The sequence below is a fragment of the Papio anubis genome, chromosome 10 (genome assembly GCF_008728515.1).
Source record: "Papio anubis isolate 15944 chromosome 10, Panubis1.0, whole genome shotgun sequence".
NCBI lineage: Eukaryota > Metazoa > Chordata > Mammalia > Primates > Cercopithecidae > Papio > Papio anubis.
Window position 1 is genome coordinate 73,405,079 of NC_044985.1, and position 18,950 is coordinate 73,424,028.

The 18,950-nt window shown below is 38.8% G+C and overlaps 1 protein-coding gene across 16 annotated transcripts in view; it reads left to right on the forward strand.

The window, feature by feature from the left end:
• ANKAR (ankyrin and armadillo repeat containing) overlaps nt 1–18,950 on the forward strand; it is an 83,160-nt gene that overhangs the window by 23,392 nt on the left and 40,818 nt on the right. For 13 of the 16 annotated variants that reach the window (XR_002516194.2, XR_002516195.2, XM_021923794.2 and 10 more), the window contains exons 8-11: nt 642–677; nt 7,987–8,188; nt 9,890–10,098; nt 14,036–14,140. Coding sequence is in view for 14 of the 16 variants with exons in the window: in XM_021923794.2 (XP_021779486.1) it covers nt 642–677; nt 7,987–8,188; nt 9,890–10,098; nt 14,036–14,140 (552 nt within the window). In the remaining 2 variants the exon portion in view is untranslated. The remainder of the gene's footprint in view (nt 1–641; nt 678–7,986; nt 8,189–9,889; nt 10,099–14,035; nt 14,141–18,950) is intronic. The other 3 variants (XM_021923791.2, XM_009182595.4, XM_021923799.2) reach the window with 3 other exon arrangements.

Here is an 18,950-nt window from a genome sequence, read left to right on the forward strand (position 1 = left end):
CTTAATAAGCTATGTTAAATTTTTACAGACACCAAAACAAAATGTTGTGCTTTAACCATATTGAATATCCATAAATTCTGTACTCTATCAGTATGATTAAAACATTTTGATATTCAGATTCTTCTGTTACTGAAAATATTCAATACATAATACATAATGAACCTAATTAAAATAAGACACAATTCAATCACATTTAAATGCAATAGGTAACACTATTTAAAGATGTATTACTTTAAGCCTTTTTTAGTGTGGAAAAAGTCTTTGGTAAATTAAAAGTTTCTCATGCGCCCTTTGACTGCTTCAGTTTCCATTTGCTGAGAATTGGGTAGATTTTGAAGTGTGGAAAACGTAATACTCTACTGCCAATATTATTGCTTAACCAACACCAATTGTCCCACCTGTGAGTTTTAAGCAGCCATTTGAGGGGGCAGAGTTTCCAGGTCTGCTTTTATGCGTTGTCAGGTGCATATGACGTGCCTGGATGACTTGACCAAAAGTTATTCTCAACACCGTTTGATGTAATCTTGCCAGATACATCTACATAGTCATTTTGTTCTTATTCATATGAGTCTTCTTGAACAACTTAGGAAACCGCTGTATATTAATAATCATACTTCTATGTGCATTCCCTTTTAAAACAGAGTCATCCAAAGTAGAAGTAAAAAAGGAAAGAAATGGTAAGACATAAATAAAATATTTGGTGCATTTAAAAAGGCTATTGCATATATTAGAACTTTTCTTATAGTATATAATCTCCAAAATGCTGTTGCATCAGAATGTTGCATAATGATGTTTTGTATTCATTTTGAAGTATAAATTACTTTCTACTCATAGTTATTTATTGATACTCCTCTTCAGTTTGGGGAGTTTTCTCTTTTTTTTTTTTTCCTGTGGAATTTGCTGTCACCTCTATTTTTTATGAATTCAGGCCCAAAAGTGGTTTCTACAACTTAAAAAAAAGAAAAGTTATTATAATATAATTTAGATATGCTGCCGTCTAGTGGCATTAACAATCTATGAGGTCTGAGGAATGAGTCATTTTTGACTGAGGTAGTAAACTTAACCTAAATGTTGGATACGGAGAAAAACAAAATTTTAAGAGGTTATACTTTCTGTGTCTATATTTAAGAGGCTATACCTTCGCACTCTGTATAAGAGAATTCAAAAAGGCTTTTGTTTTGAAGAAACTACTTTCAGTGACCTGAATTGTCAAGGGGGAGGGGATAGTTACTTAAACTGGCCATCTTACGTTTGAGGAGGAGCACAGCAAACCTGAGATGACCTCAGAGAGGGAGCCCGACCTCATTCTTCCTCCTCCAGTCTCCTGCCAGGGCTACCCATTGGCAGATACTGACAAGGAGCCAGAGGACAGGGGTTGCTTTTTCTGCAGGTGCAGGAGAGCCAGAGTGGTAAAGGAGGTGAGTGGACCTGGAGCGGGATAAAAGGAAGCTTACCTGTCCCATCCACCCTGTAGAAATTTCCAGTTAAGTAACAATAGTGTGCCTCCTACATTATTGCTCTCTCTTTTTCTTTTCTAAGTATCACTTATGGCTACCTTATATACATTTATTTATTTAGTTAGTCTCCCTCACTTGAGTATAAAGCTCCATAAAGGACAAGGATTTGGTCTATTTTGTTAGCCAGTTTCCTAACACCCAGAAAAACACTTGGCCTTCATAGGTGCTCAGGAAACTTTTCTTGAGGGGTGTACATTTTATTGGAAACCGTAAATACTCTTCAAACAGAACATGTCTTCAATTAAGGCTCTAAGGTAGTCTACACAGAAAACCGAAGTTTTTCAGATTGGGGCAAGGAGAGGGACAGTATAGAGGATAAGTGCTTAGTTTGCCACAGGACCCCTCATGATTAATGCTCCTCAGCCAGCTTATCAGCTTCCTTCTCCTTTTTAGGGTTTTTTTCCTCCTATCTTAGCATATTCATTATACTGCTTTTTACATTTTTGTTTTAGTGATTGCCCTAGAGTTTACAACATTAATTTACAATTATTCCAAGTCTACTTTCAGATGACACTAAGCCACTTCACAGATAGTGTAAGTACCTTATAATAACAAAATATTCCTAAGTCTTCCCACCTTCCCATTCATTTACTCATTTCACTTGTGCATAAGCATATATATGTCATGCATTTCATAAATGTCATTCATTTCACTTATGCATAAGCATATATAAGTATATATCTGTATCTATATTCAAACCCTTTGTTCATAATGTTATTATTTATTTACTTATTTTGAGATGGAATCTTGCTCTGCTGCACAGGCTGGAGTGCAGTCGTGCGATTTTGGCTCACTGCAACCTCCGCCTCCCAGGTTCAAGCGATTCTCTCATCTCAGCCTACCATGTAGCTGGGATTACAGATGTGCACCACCACACCGTATATATTTTGTATTTTTAGTAGAGACAGGGTTTCACCATGTTGGCCAGGCTGGTCTTAAACTCCTGACCTCAAGTGATCCACCCACCTCGGCCTCCCAAAGTGCTGGGATTACAGGCGTGAGCCACTGTACTGGGCATGATAATGTTATTTTGAACAAACTGTTATCTGTTAGCTCAATTAAGACAAAGAGAACATTTTACTTGACCTTCATTTTTTTTATTCTCTGATGCTCTTCCTTCCTTTATGTATATGTAAGTTTCTGACCTATATCATTTTTCTTCTCTTTGGACAACTTCTTTTAACATGCCTTGCAAGGCAGGTCTACTGGTGGTAAATTCCCTCAGTTTTTGTTTGAGAAAGTCTTTATTCCTCATTCATTTTTGAAGGATAATCTTACAGGTTACAGAATTCTAGATTAGTGGTTCCATTATCTCAACACTTTATTTTTTCCTCCACTCACTTCCTGCTTGCATAGTTTCTGAGGAGAACTTGGGTGTAATTCTTATTTTTGCTTCTCTATTAGTAATGTGTGTTACTCTGGCTTCTTTTAGAATTGTTTTCTTTTTAAAATAATTTTTAATTTCTGTGTGTACTTAGTAGGCATATATACTTGGAGTATATGAGATTTTTTGATACAGGCATGCAATGCATAATAATTACATCAGAGTAGAGTATACATCACCTCAATCATTTATCCTTTATGTTACATATAATCCAATTATACTCTTTTAGTTATTTTAAAATATACAATTAATGTTTTTTACTATAGTCACCCTGTTGTGCTAGCAAATACGAGGTCTTATCTATTCTTTCTCTTTTGTACCCATTAACTATCCCCACTTCCCCCCACTACCCTTCCCAGCCTCTGGTAACCATCATTCTACTCTGTATCTCCATCAGTTCAATTGCTTTAATTTTTAGCTCCCACAAATAAATGAGAACAGGCAAAGTTTGTCTTTATGTGCCTGACTTATTTCACTTAACATAATGACCTCCAATTCCATCCATGTTGTTGCAAATGACAGGATCTCATTTTTCATGGCTGAATACTACTCCATTGTGTATCTACATGAATGGATAAATTTTCTCTATCCACTCATCTGTTGATGGACACTTAGGTTGCTTCCAAATCTTGGCTATTGTGAATAGTGCTGCAGTAAATAGGATTATTTTCTTTATCTTTGTTTTTCTGTAATTTGAAAATGATATGCCTTGGTGTAGTTTTTTGTTTGTTTTGACATTCATTTGGCTTGGTGTTCTCTGAGCTTCCTGAATCTGTGGTTTGATATGTCACATTAATATGGAAAAATTCTCAATCATTATTGTTTTAAATATTTCTTCTTTTCCTTTCTCTCTTTCTTCTCTTTCTGTTCTTTTTTTCCCCCTAGACTTTTTAATTTATTTTTATTTTTGAGACAGGGTATTTGTTGCCCAGGCTGGAGTACGGTGGCATGATCTTGGCTTACTCCAGCCTCTACCTCCCGTGCTCAAGTGACCCTCACCTCAGCCTCCCAAGTAACTGGGACTACAGGCCCATGCCACCATGCCTGGCTAATTTTGTTTATTTATTTATTTATTTGAGACGGAGTCTGGCTCTGTCACCCAGGCTGGAGTGCAGTGGCGGGATCTTAGCTCACTGCAAGCTCCGCCTCCCGGGTTCACGCCATTCTCCTGCCTCAGCCTCCCGAGTAGCTGGGACTACAGGCGCCTGCCACCTCGCCCGGCTAGTTTTTTGTATTTTTTTAGTAGAGACGGGGTTTCACCGTGTTAGCCAGGATGGTCTGGATCTCCTGACCTCATGATCCGCCCGTCTTGGCCTCCCAAAGTGCTGGGATTACAGGCGTGAGCCACCGCGCCTGGCCTAATTTTGTTTATTTTTTATAGAGATGAGGTCTCACTATGTTGCCCAGGCTGGTTTCAGACTCTTGGGCTCAAGCAATCCTCCCGCCTTGGTTTCCCAAAGTGCTGGGATTACAGGAGTGAGCCACTGTGCCTTGGCCTGGAGGTTTCTACTGATACATCTTCGAGATTAGAGATTCCTTCCTCAGCTGTGTCTAATCTCTTTATAAGCCCATTGATGGCATTCTTCATTTCTTTTACAGTGTTTTTTATCTGTAGCATGTCATTTTGGTTCTTTCTTAGGACTTCCATCTCTCTGTTTACATTGCCCATCTGTTCTTGCAGGCTACTTTATCCGTTAGAACCCTTAGCATATTAATCATAGTTGTTTTAAATTCCCTGTCTGATCATTCCAACATCCCTGCCATGTCTGGTTCTGATGCTTGCTCTGTCTCTTTAAACTACGGTTTTTGCTTTTTTAATATGCCTTCTAAATTTTTCTTGATATACTAGGTAAAAGAAACTATAGTACATAGGCCTTTAATAATGTAATGGTAAGGTATAGTGGGAGAAGCATTCTATCATCTTATGATTATGTCTCAGTCTCTTGGTGAGCCTGCGTCCCTATACTTTGAACTTCACCAGTGCTTCTCAGTCCTCTCCCCCTGTCCCTTAGGCCAGTCAGGATGGTTAGAGGTGACTGGAGTTGGGCATTTCCCTTCCCTAGGTAGGTTAGGTTCTGATAAAACCCCAGCAGGTTAGGGTCTGATAAAAGCCCAATAGGTTAGGCTCTGGTAAAGTAGTTTCTCTTGAGAGCAGGTCTTGTTAAGAACACAATGCCTTGGAATATTTCAAAATGGTTCCTTTTCTCCCTCCCCCGGCTAGAAGTATGAGGGGATTTTTCTTCAATATTCACCGTAAGGACCTGATAAAACTCCTAGAGGTAAAACACATGAAAGCATGGGGCCCCACTATGATGGATCCTTCTAGAGTTTTTAACTCTCATACTTGTCCACACGGAGCTTCTAGCAATTGTGAATTAATGTTAAGGTTTTCTTATTCCAGTAATGATTCCTTAGAAAGTTTCTGCTTGTGAGTTTCTGCTCTACTAAGTTATGACTCTCTGAATCCACTTGTCTCTCCAATTTTGAGGGTATCAGTTTGCCCATTACCTCCCTTATCTGACAAACTTAAGGGCTGTTGATTTATTTAGGGTTGGTTCAGCTTTTTACTTGTTGTTAGGATGAAGTGGTGACTTCTAAGCTCCTTAAATCCTGGACCAGAAACTGGAAGACTAAACAATAATTTTAAATAAATAGATTTGGATCAAATTTTATAGACTATCAAGGCTATAATATCAAGCTCCAACTATGAAGGCAGGACACTGGATGTTTCTGATGGCAGAGATTTAATGAAAACAGTGCTTCACTGAGGAAATATCTTTTAAACTGAGAAATGATTAGGAGTTAGCTAGATCCTGGTAAGGGAGGAATTGTTTGGGAGAAGGAAGGTGTCAGAGAACAGGAATAGTCCAGGGTGACCAGATAATTCATCATCCATATCAGGGAGACTTGAAAGTGAAAGGGCACTATTAATAATTATGCTAGCACATAATTATTTAAACTATGTTTTTTTTTTGCTTTTTTAATATGCCTTCTAAATTTTTCTTGATAGCTGAACTTGATGTACTAGGTAAAAGAAACTATAGTAAATAGGCCTTTAATAATGTAATGGTAAGGTATAGGGGGAGAAGTACTTGACCAGTACTTTCCTGGGTAACCTGCGGCGTGTGATTATGCTACATTTGGGGAGCTACAAGAAAGCCAGAATGAGGAGAACAAGGTATGCATGGTTTTACTGGGAGGTAGGTGAAGAAGGTAGTTGTAGCTGGTGCTTCAAGTTAAGTTGGAGCCAGTGGATCCTGTCACTTTTCCTCATAATCAGATGGCCTTGAGAAGCCATTGAACAAGGAGATGAAAAGATCAGATTTATGTTTTGAAAAACTGGGTTGGATAAGGGCAAAACAAGATGGGGATAGCAGTTGGGAGATGATTATGGCTTGGATTAGGATGGTAGTGGTGGTAGAGATGGGTTCTAGAGATTTTTAGACTTGGTGATGGGCTGGTTATGGAGAAGGAAATAAGAGGGAGGTGCCAAAGAGTCTTCCAGGTTTGTGGTCTGTACAACTGGCTGGATCATCATATCTCTCACTGATTTAGGAAGCAATAAAAGAGAACCAGGTTTGGAGGGAAGGATAGTAGTTCAATTTTGAATATATTAAGTTTGAGGGGATGTGTGAAGATGCTTTACGAGATGTCAAAGATATAGATCTGCAAATCAGAAGAAATCAGATCTAGAGACATAATCCTTGGAGTCATCAAGTTGTATATGGTAAGCAAAGCCACTAAGAAAAGAAAACGGCCCAAGATTGAGCCTTAAAGTTCATTTGGATAGTAGGACAATGAGAAGGTTCCAAAGGAGACTGCCAAGGAGTAACCAGTAAAATTGGACAAAAATTGGGAGTGTGATATCACAAAAGCCAAGAGAAGAAATTATTTTAAATAGGAAGAAGTGGTCAATGGTGTAAAATACTATTGAGAAATAAGTAAGATGAGAAATGAAAAATGACAGTTGGACTCTAGTGAGAATTCATTCACTATCATGAGAACAGCGTGGGGGAACTGCCCTCATGATCCAGTTACCTCTCTCCTTTGACATGTGGGGATTACAATTCGAGATGAGATTTGGGTGGGGACACAGAGCCAAACCATATCACATGGTAAAGGTATGACTTGCTATTATGCTTTGGGAGAATAATTTGGTAATATCTATTACCAGTAATAATGATACTGTTGATGATTATACAGTTTAACCCAGCAACTCCCATTTTTGGGATTTTTTTTTTTCTTTTTTTTTTTTTGAGATGGAGTCTCGCTCTGTTGCCTAGGCTGGAGTGCAATGGCATGATCTCTGCTCACTACAACCTCTGCCTCCCAGGCTCAAGCGATTCTCCTGCCTCAGCCTTCCAAGTAACTAGGACTAGAGGCATGCGCCACCATGCCCAGTTAAATTTTTTTTTTTTTGTATTTTTAGTAGACCCCGGTTTCACCATGTTGGCCAGGCTGGTCTCAAACTCCTGACCTCAGGTGATCCACCCGCCTCAGCTTTCCAAAGTGCTGGGATTACAGGCAAGAGCCACCGCACCCAGCCCATTTTTGGGAATCTACCCAAATAATAAATATCTATGTGCACTGGAAAAAAATAAAAGAAAAATGCCCATTGGATTTAGTGACATAGAGGCCTTTGTGAACATATATATATATGAATTTCAAAGGATCTTATCTTCAACTAAAAAACATGAGTAAAATGGAAAATAAACAAGAAATAATTTACCATAAGACTATTTTACACATTTACTTAAATTTTCAAATATTTAACATTTTAGTTTATTTTATTCAAATATTTAATATTTTAAATGTTACTCATTCTTCTTTGCTTATAAAGAAATACAGATTTTAAAAAATTTTTGTTTTTTGTTTTTTGTTTCTAAGTATGGATTTTTAGCGGTCGGGATTTTTAATCCCGAGTTAAAGGAATATAGGGTTGTCTAAATGTTTTTTTAGTACTTACTTTGGAGATTTTATACCATACAATACTAAGCTCTGTGGATAGATATCAATAAGGCATTTAGGTTTTTTTTTAGGAATGTTAGTGCTCTGATCACTGAAGTAATTGTCCATCCATTCTAGGTCCAACACCTCTACACCTTGCCGCACAGGCTTGCTCATTAGAAACAACAGTGTGTCTACTGTGTTCCAAAGCTGACTACACGCTTTCTGAAAAAAGAGGCTGGATGCCAATTCACTTTGCCGCTTTCTATGACAACGTTTGCATCATTATTGCTCTCTGTAGGAAGGATCCTAGTTTGCTAGAAGCTGAGGCAACAGCTGAGTAAGTCATTAAGCATTTATATCAGGTTGAGGTTGATGTCTAGGCAATAATAAAAAAACAAGAAGAAAGAAAATTAAATAGAATATAAATTTCTGCTTTTCATGGTTTGCCGCACACACTGTCATTAAAAGGCGATAGGCATGGGTGATTTGAAAGGTATGTGAGGCTTACTTTGCTGTCCTTTCTACTCACTGTCTCCTTCTACCATTTATCATTAGAATTTCTAAAGACAAGAGCTTCTATTAACCTATGCATGTTTTCTGGAAGAATAAAGACTAATCCCTGGGGAGTTTTTCCTAACCTTATTCCAGTAATATGGTTCCGCAGATTAATTTTTCATGTTAAATGCTTTGCTTAGTGCCCTGGAAGAAGCCTGAGACTAGGGAGGAGAGAGTTGCTCTAAACTGGATCCTACACAACCAGGAGGCAGCCCTAGGACTTCGGATCAAAGGGGACAGGCTTTGGATTACAGGAGAAATATTTAGTGATATCTGGAAGAGAAATACATTAAAAAGAATAAAATAACTTTGAAATTAAAAAATCCCAACACTCTTTTGTTTTACAGTTTAGCTGCGGATCAGCATTTAGGGTAAAGGTGTAACTTCTCCTAAAGGTACATTCTTGGCTAGAAATCTAAAGACCAGGTCATTACTTTGGATCTCTGAGCCTGATTTAGGCATAGGTTCATTCAGGTTTTTCTAGGTCTTCGAGTAACCTTTCCACTATTATTCAGTGGTTTAGGGCTAGTATAACGGCTTGACAGTATAAGAGACATCAGCTTCCTCTTGTTGCTCTGAACATGTGGAAGCCACCAGAGGAAGCTGGTGTCCCTCAGATGGCAACTCCTGCTTTCACCATCATGTCTGGCCATGAGAAGAAAGAAGAGGCCAGGTGCGGTGGCTCATGCCTGTAATTCCAGCACTTTGGGAGGCCAAGGCAGGCAGATCACTTGAGGTCAGGAGTTTGAGTCCAGTCTGGGCAAAACCCCGTCTCTACTAAAAATACAAAAATTAACCGGGTATGGTGGTCCATGCCTGTAATCCTAGCTACTCTGGAGGCTGAGGCATGAGAATCACTTGAACCAGAGAGGCAGAGGCTGCAGTGAGCTGATGTCGCACCACTGCACTACAGCCTGGGCAACATAGTGAGACTCTATCTCAACAACAACAAAAAAGAAGCAGCAGCATCTGGGAAATGTAATATTGCACTGGATAGCCAAACAAAGTATTTTCACTATCTAAAAATCAGATAATGGGTTTTTGAGCAAAACTGTTAGTTTCTGCCACAATGAGGAAGCTGGGATTTGAAAACTGGACATGAAGCAATGGGTGTAATTAATTCCTGAGCCTCAGTTACATCATTTGTAAAATGGGCTGATGATATTTGCCTTGCTTTTTCCTTCACTTACGGAGTAGTTGTGAGGCTTAAATAGGACAGTGTATTGTAAGACCTTTGTGCATTATCATCCTCCAAACAAATTATAAGGCATGATAATTAAGTTGGGTGGGTAGGGAGCCATAGTAAGGATGGCATGGCAAGGGAGGCAAATCAATTCACATGTAGAATACAGAAGATGAGAATTCCTAAGAACAAAAGGTGGTGGTGTAAGTCAGACTGCCTCCAATTGCAGCTTGAATAGTTTTACAAAAAGTAAATTTGACACTCTATGTGTGTTTAATTGTTACGTTTCTTAATTTTTAGGAATCAGTGCACTCCACTGTTACTTGCTGCCACTTCAGGAGCACTGGACACTATTCAGTACCTGTTTTCTATCGGTGCTAACTGGAGAAAAACAGATACTAAAGGAAATAATATAATCCATTTATCAGTGTTAACCTTTCATACAGAGGTTCTCAAATATATAATAAAATTAAATATTCCCGAACTCCCAGTGTGGAAAACTTTGGTAGGTGAGTATAGAGTATAATCTCTTTATAAATACATGTTCTGATTATTATTCAGTTTAATTATTGATACTCTGAGAGAAAACAAAATAATACGTGCATTATATTTTAAATATTTAAAAATCATGAAATAAACATTTTATTAAGACCAGAAATAAAAATACAAATAATAAAGAGCTGCATTTTTGTGTATGCAAATGTAGTTTTGTTTCCAAGTTAAAATCAAAGATCTGTGACCCAAACAGACTATATTTTACACAATTACATTTATTTTTATTTTCCAACTTTCTCCAGAAGTTCGAACATTTTCTTCATATAAAAAAAAAAAAAAAAAAGGAAAGAGGAAATTTTAAGTGAAAAATATTCCCTCCAACTTATTCCTTGCTTCCTAATTTTAGAGACAAATTTGGCAAAATCTTTTGTTATATTTTGACGAATGTTTTGTGAAAAATTCTGTTGGAGATTTTGTTTTCGTTCTTTGTTTTTTTTTTTCAAATTTGCATTCAGTCTAGCCAAAATAAGGGTAAGGGTCACTAGGTCAATTATATGGACATATCTAATTTTACTCCCTTTCAAGACCCCCCTAAAATTACATGGAGATTAAGCAATACTAATAATGCCACCAGCAGCAGACAAGCATTCAAGGGAAAACAAGAAAGGATGCAACAGCAATAAAATATTGGAAGATGGAAACAGAAAAGCAAGACTTAGGACTTAGCCAGCCAGAGAAAATCATTCCAAGCCAACAGTGGGAAAGCTGAGAACCTCTTGGACTCACACCATAAATCCTCAAAAAGCTTGAGAACTGGCAGTGCCCGTTAGGAGTGCTCTCCTCAGAGCCTAACTAGGAAAGACCTAAAGATGCCAAGGCTAGAATTCTCCCTAAGAAATAGAAAGGAGAGGGGCCCGGGAAACTGGGAACCTTACCCAAGCGTAAAGCATAGGGAATTTCAAGGAAGACAGCAAGGGGAAGTTCCAGAATGGAACTGTGCATCCAGTCTAGAGGAAAAAGATGGGAGGAATTATCAGTAGGTACAAGGAAAACTAAGCAGATGAAATACAGCAGTCTCCCCTTCTCAGCAGTTTTTCTTTCTATGGTTTCGGTTACCTGCAGTATAGGACAATAAGATATTTTGAGAGAGAGGGATAGAGCACATTCACATAACTTCTGTTATTGTATATTGTTGTAATCTATTGTTAGTTATTGTTAAGCTATTACTATGCCTACATACTTTATTATAGATATGTATGTTCAGACAGTCTGGTTTGACTTACGGTTTTTGACTTTATAATTGTGCAAAAGTGATACACATTCAGAAGAAATTGTACTTGCAGTCCTCATACAACCATTCTGTTTTTCACTTTTAGTACAGTATTCAATGAATTACATGAGTTATTAAACACTCTATTATAAAATGGGCTTTGTGTTAGATCATTTTGCCAAGTTGTAGGCTAATTTAAGTATTCCAAGCACATTTAAGTTAAGCTAGGCTAAACTATGCTGTTTGGCAGATTAGGTTTATAAATGCTTTTCAATTTATAATATTTTCAACTTACAATGGGTTTATCAGGACATAACTACATCATAAGTTGAGAAGCATCTGTCTGGGAAAAAACATAGTATATACAGGGTTCAGTACTATCCTCAGTTTCAGGCATCCACTGGGGGTTTTGGAATGTATCCTCTGCAGATAAGGGGGGGACTATTGTAAAATAAGGAAATTACTAGGCCGAGGCAGGTGGATCACGAGGTCAAGAGATAGAGACCATCCTGGCCAACATGGTGAAAACCTGTCTCTGCTAAAAATACAAAAATTAGCTGGGTGTGGTGGCACGTGCCTGTAGTCCTAGCTCCTCGGGAGGCTGAGGCAGGAGAATCACTTGAAACTGGGAGGCAAAGGTTGCAGTGAACTGAGACTGTGCCACTACAGTCCATCCTAGTGATAGAGTGAGACTTTGTCTCAAAATAAATAAATAAATTAAATAAATAAATAAAATAAGGAAATTATTACCTGTTTAAAAAAAAAGGAGACACAACCATAGTACATTAAAGTGTTCAGCTGTGAATAATAATTGTATAGACATCATGTAAACACTTAACATTGATTTAACTAAAAGCTATAAATATGGAGAAAGGGAAGAGGAAAGAGCAATGTTGAAAGAGGTAATTTCCTATTTTTCATAACATGAAGTCAATGAAGTCTAAATCAATGTAGCAAAACACAGCAATGTGTATAAATATGTAGAAATAAGGAGATTTATAAATCATAGAGGGTTATAGGGAAGAGTCTAAACCGATTGTATATGGAGTGATGAACACAGAAAAGTTGGGAGGGTGGGGCCAGGAACCACTAAGTTTTGTTATAGGCCATTTAGTAACATTTAACTCTGAATCATGCACATGCATCACTTTGATAAAAATAAAAAACTAAAGCCAAATAAGAGAAATGAATTGGAGAATGAGAACTGATTTTTTTCCAACAACTCATTTTAGGATAGGATAAAATATGTTTTTAAGATTTTTAACCCCATTCTACTGATTCAAGAAGTCTGGCTCAATACCTGATGCTGGAATTTACTAGGTACTGGGAACATATCCCAAATACTGGATATGAGCCCCAAGAGATATTGGAAAGTGTTTTCAATGCTTATTTATGTGCATTTGTATCATTTCATAGTCTTGTTAGGAGGAAGTGAGAGGATCATCCTGTTACTTTTACTAGACTAAATGATTGTAAAAACCTACCTTAATAGTAGGAAGCTCTGCCCCCTAACAGGAATGGCCTAAAAGCACATAAAAATTCACCAGGGCTGCTGCTTCCTACAGCCATTGTGGGGGAAATCCTGACAATGACACAAACAGAACAAATAACAGTGAGCATCTGGCCACTGCTGTTTTGCCTTGGGCCCTGCAATAGCTCTCCCTCCTCACACTACCCATTTCCACTATGTGTAAAAGAAAAATCAGTTTATTAGAGGTCTCAGGATGAGTTCTTGGAGTAGAAGCTGAATTTTAAAAGAGAATGCCATGGAATGGTAGAGCCAAGCTAGATTTAGGACAGATTTGGTAATAGAGTAGCTGGCTAAAGATATGAGGAAAAGATTGTGTGTTTTTTCCTAGCACAATAGACATGTATATTTGTAATATCTTCTGTCTGTAGTACAAGTTCATCCAAGATTTTATTTAAAGTATCTTTTTTATACTCAGGAAATGTATAAAGCCTCATACCTAATTTAATGGATATTAAATTTTTATTGACAATACTGTGGATTACTTTGCTATTATTGAAAACCCACATTCAAATTTTATTTAACAACTAATTTTAGCCAAGAGAGATGTATTATTTTCCAAGGGAATTTGAAGTATGTGACCACCCCATCTAAGTCACTCAGACCAAAGATTAAAAATTTCCGCCAGGCATAGTAGCTCATGCCTGTAATCCTAGCACTTTGGGAGGCCAAGGCAAGTGGATTGCTTGAACCCAAGAGTTTGAGACCAGCCTGGGCCACATGGCAAAATGCCGTCTCTGCAAAAAATACAAAAATTAGCTGGGTGTGGTGATGCACGCCTGTAGTCTCAGCTACTAGGGAGGCTGAGATGGTAGATCACCTGAGCCCAGGGAGATTCATGCTGCAGTGAGCTGTGATCATGCCATTGCACTCCAGCCTGGGCAACAAACTGAGACCCCATGTGAAGAAAAGAAATTTCAGGATTTTTTCACTTATTATATAGACTATAAACCTCAAAGATCATGGGCTGATGGAATTTGTCACTACTTCACAGGGAGCTGTGCACAGAGGGGAATTTAATGCATGCAGTTGGTGGTAATAGTGGTGACCTCAACCCTTGGTTTTACTTAGCTGGTACAAAAAACAGAATCAAGCATTTCATTGCCTCTTGTATAAATTACAGCTGTGTTTTTCTGTTGAACACTTTAAACAGAAATGTTACAGTCTGAAAGCTATAAACGAAGGATGATGGCTGTCATGTCCTTGGAAGTAATTTGCTTAGCAAATGATCAATACTGGAGATGTATTTTGGATGCAGGTGATGCAAACTCTATTAACTATCTTTTTTTAATGCTATTTTATGTAGAGCTATATTTTATTCATCAGTCATTTTTAAATATATTTTTGATTGTAAAGGAAAAATTTTAGTAGATTTTAGGTTTCTTTTGCTAAGATCACTTCATTTACCTGTCAGCCATATATTTTATTTTCCACATGGAAGCTGCACAGGATCAAAAAACTATATCAATTCTATTTGTCTAAAAGCTCAAAAAATTAAAAACTGATGTTAAGTATTAATTTAACTTTTAAATTACTTTACCACACTACTTTTATATTTACTTTCATTTAGAAATTATTCCTATTCTATACTTTGCACAATTTACTTTTGAAATTAAAAATAGCAGATTTAGTGTCAGGTCTGGTGTGTAACTAGTTCTGCATTTAGAACTTAAGATAATTGCTTAACCTCTCTTAGTTTAGTTTACTCACTAATAAAATGGCTCTACTGGGGTCCATTCCAAGATGGCCAAATAGGAACAGCTCCGGTCTGTAGCTCCCAGCGTGACTGGCACAGAAGACAGGTGATTTCTGCATTTCCAACTGAGGTACCTGGTTCATTCCACTGGGACTGGTTGGACAGTGGGTGCCACCCATGGAGGGCGAGCCGAAGCTGGGCAGACATCGCCTTACCCGGGAAGCACAAGGGGTTGGGGGATTTCCCTTTCCTAGCCAAGGGAAGCTGTGACAGACTGTACCTGAAAAAATGGGGCACTCGCGCCCAAATACTGTGCTTTTCCAACGATCTTAGCAAGCAGCACACCAGGAGATTATATCCCACGCCTGGGTCGGCAGGTCCCACACCCACGGAGCCTTGCTCACTGCTAGCGCAGCAGTCTGAGATGGACCTGCAAGGCAGCAGTCTGGCAGGGGGAGGGGCATCCGCCATTGCTGAGGCTTTAGTAGGTAAACAAAGCAGCCGGGAAGCTCAAACTGGGTAGAGCCCACTGCAGCTCACCAAGGCCTGCTGCCTCTGTAGACCCCACCTCTGGGGGCAGGGCATAGCTAAACAAAAGGCAGCAGAAACTTCTGCAGACTTAAACGTCCCTGTCTGACAGCTCTAAAGAGAGCAGTGGTTCTCCCAGAATGGTGTTTGAGCTCTGAGAATGGACAGATTGCCACCTCAAGTGGGTCCCTGACCCCCTTGTAGCCTAACTGAGAGACACCTCCCAGTAGGGGCCGACTGACACCTCATACAGGCGGGTGCCCCTCAGGGACGAAGCTTCCAGAGGAATGATCAGGCAGCAATGTTTGCTGTTCTGCAGTTTTTGCTGTTCTGCAGCCACTGCCGGTGATATCCAGGCAAATAGGGTCTGGAGTGGACCTCCAGCAAACTCCAACAGACCTGCAGCTGAGGGACCTGACTGTTAGAAGGAAAACTAACAAACAGAAAGGAATAGCATCAACATCAACAAAAAGGACATCTACACCAAAACCCCATCTATAGGTCACCAACATCAAAGACCAAAGGTAGATAAAACCACAAAGATGGGGAGAAACCAGAACAGAAAAGCTTAAAATTCTAAAAACCAGAGTGCCTCTTCTCCTGCAAATGATTACAGATCCTCACCAGCAACGGAACAGAGCTGGACAGAGAATGACTTTGATCAGTTGACAGAAGTAGGCCTCAGAATGTCGGTAATAACAAACTTCTCTGAGCTAAAGGAGGAGGTTCAAACCCATCGCAGGGAAGGTAAAAATCTTGAAAAAAGATTAAATGAATGGCTAACTAGAATAAACAGTGTAGAGAAGACCTTAAATGACCTGATGGAGCTGAAAACCATGGCACGAGAAATACATGACACATGCACAAGCTTCAATAACTGATTCGATCAAGTGGAAAAAAGGGCATCAGTGACTGAAGATCAAATTAATGAAATAAAGCAAGAAGAGAAGTTTAAAGAAAAAAGAGTGAAAAGAAACAAACAAAGTCTCCAAGAAATATGGGACTATGTGAAAAGACCAAATCTACATCGGATTGGTGTACCTGAAAGTGAAGAGGAGAATGGAACCAAGTTGGAAAACACTCTTCAGGATATTATCCAGGAGAACTTCCCCAACTTAGCAAGGAAGGCCAACATTCAATTCAGGAAATACAGAGAACACCACAAAGATACTCCTCGAAAAGACCAACCCCAAGACACATAATTGTCAGATTCACCAAAGTTGAAATGAAGGAAAAAATGTTAAGGGCAGCTACACAGAAAGGTCAGGTTACCCAGAAAGGGAAGACCATCAGACTAACAGCGGATCTTTCAGCAGAAACTCTACAAGCCAGAAGAAAGTGGGGGCCAATATTGAACATTCTTAAAGAAAAGAATTTTCAACCCAGAATTTCATATCCAGCCAAACTAAGCTTCATAAGTGAAGGAGGAATAAAATCCTTTACAGACAAGCAAATGCTGAGAGATTTTGTCACCACCAGGCCTGCCTTACAAGAGCTCCTGAAGGAAGTACTAAACATGGAAAGGAACGCCCAGTACCAGCCAATGCAAAAACATGCCAAATTGTGAAGACCATTGATGCTAGGAGGAAACTGCATCAACTAACAGGCAAAATAACCAGCTAACATCATAATGACAGGATAAAATTCACACATAACAATATTAACTTTAAATGTAAATGGGCTAAATGCCCCAGTTAAAAGACAAAGACTGGCAAATTGGATAAAGAGTCAAGATCCATTCATGTGCTGTACTCAGGAGACCCATCTCATGTGCAGAGACACACATAGGCTCAAAATAAAGGGATGGAGGAAGATCTACCAAGCAAATGGAAAGCAAAATAAAGCAGGGGTTGCAATTCTAGTCTCTGATAAAACAGACTTTAAACCAACAAAGATCAAAAGAGACAAAGAAGGCCATTACATAATGGTAAAGGGATCAATTCAACAAGAAGAGCTAACTATTCTAAATATATATGCACCCGTATACAGGAGCAACCAGATTCATAAAACAAGTCCTTAGAGGCCTACAAAGAGACTTAGATTCCCACACAATAAATAATGGGAGAATTTAACACCACACTGTCAATATTAGACAGATCAACGAGACAGAAGGTTAACAAGGATATTGAGGACTTGAACTCAGCTCTGCACCAAGTGGACCTAATAGACATGTACAGAACTCTCCATCCCAAATCAACAGAATATACATTCTTCTCAGCACCACACTGCACCTGTTCCAAAATTGACCACATAGTTGGAAGTAAAGCACTCCTTAGCAAATGTAAAGGAACAGAAATCACAACAAACTGTCTCTCAGACCACAGTGCAATCAAACTAGAACTCAGGATTAAGAAACTCACTCAAAACCGCACAACTACATGGAAACTGACCAACCTGCTCCTGAGTGACTACTGGGTAAATAACAAAATGAAGGCAGAAATAAAGATGTTCTTTGAAACCAATGAGAACAAAGACACAGTGTACCAGAATCTCTGGGACAGATTTAAAGCAATGTGTAGAGGGAAATTTATAGCACTAAATGCCCACAAGAGAAAGCAGGAATTGGTCGGGCGCGGTGGCTCACGCCTGTAATTCCAGCACTTTGGGAGGCTGAGGTGGGCAGATTGCAACCATCCTGGCTAGCATGGTGAAACTCCATCTCTACTAAAAATACAAAAAAAATTAGCCAGACTTGGTGGTGGGCACCTGTAATCCCAGCTACTTGGGAGGCTGAGACAGGACAATGGCGTGAACCCCAGAGGTGGTGCTTGCAGTGAGCCGAGATCGCACCACTGCACTCCAGCCTGGGCTACAGAGCGAGACTCCATCTCAAAAAAAAAAAAAAAAAAAAAAAGAGAAAGCAGGAACGATCTAAAATCGACACCTAACATCACAATTAAAAGAACTAAAGGAGCAAGAGCAAATAAATTCAAAAGCTAGCACAAGGCAAGAAATAACGAAGATCAGAGCAAAACTGAAGGAGATAGACACCAACAACCCTTCAAAAATTCAGTGAATCCAAGGAACTTGTTTGTTGAAAAGATCAACAAATCTGATAGACCGCTAGCAAGACTAGTAAAGAAGAAAAGAGAGAAGAATCACATAGACGCAATAAAAAATGATAAAGGGGATATCACCACCAACCCCACAGAAATACAGACTACCATCAGAGAATACTATAAACACCTCTACACAAATAAACTAGAAAATCTAGAAGAAATGGATAAATTCCTGGACACATACACCCTCCCAAGACTAAACCAGAAATAAGTTGAATCTCTGAATAGACCAATAACAGGCTCTGAAATTGAGGGAATAATTAATAGCCTACCAACCAAAAAAAGTCAAGGACCAGACGGATTCATAGCCGAATTCTACCAGAGATACAAAGAGGAGCTGGTACCATTCCTTTGAAACTATTCCAATCAACAGAAAAAGAGAGAATCCTCCCTAACTCATTTTATGAAGCCAGCATCATCCTGATACCAAAGCCTGGCAAAGACACAACAAAAAAAGATAATTTTAGATCACTATCCCTGATGAACATCGATGCGAAAATCCTCAGTAAAATACTGGCAAACCGAATCCAGCAGCACATCAAAAAGCTTATCCACCATGATCAAGTCAGCTTCATCCCTGGGATGTAAGGCTGGTTCAACATCTATATATCAATAAATGTAATCCATCACATAAACAGAACCAATGACAAAAACTACGTGATTATGTCAATAGATGCAGAAAAGGCCTTTGACAAAATTCAACAGCCCTTCATGCTAAAAACTCTCAATAAACTAGGTATTGATGAAATGTATCTCAAAATAATAAGAGCTATTTATGACAAACC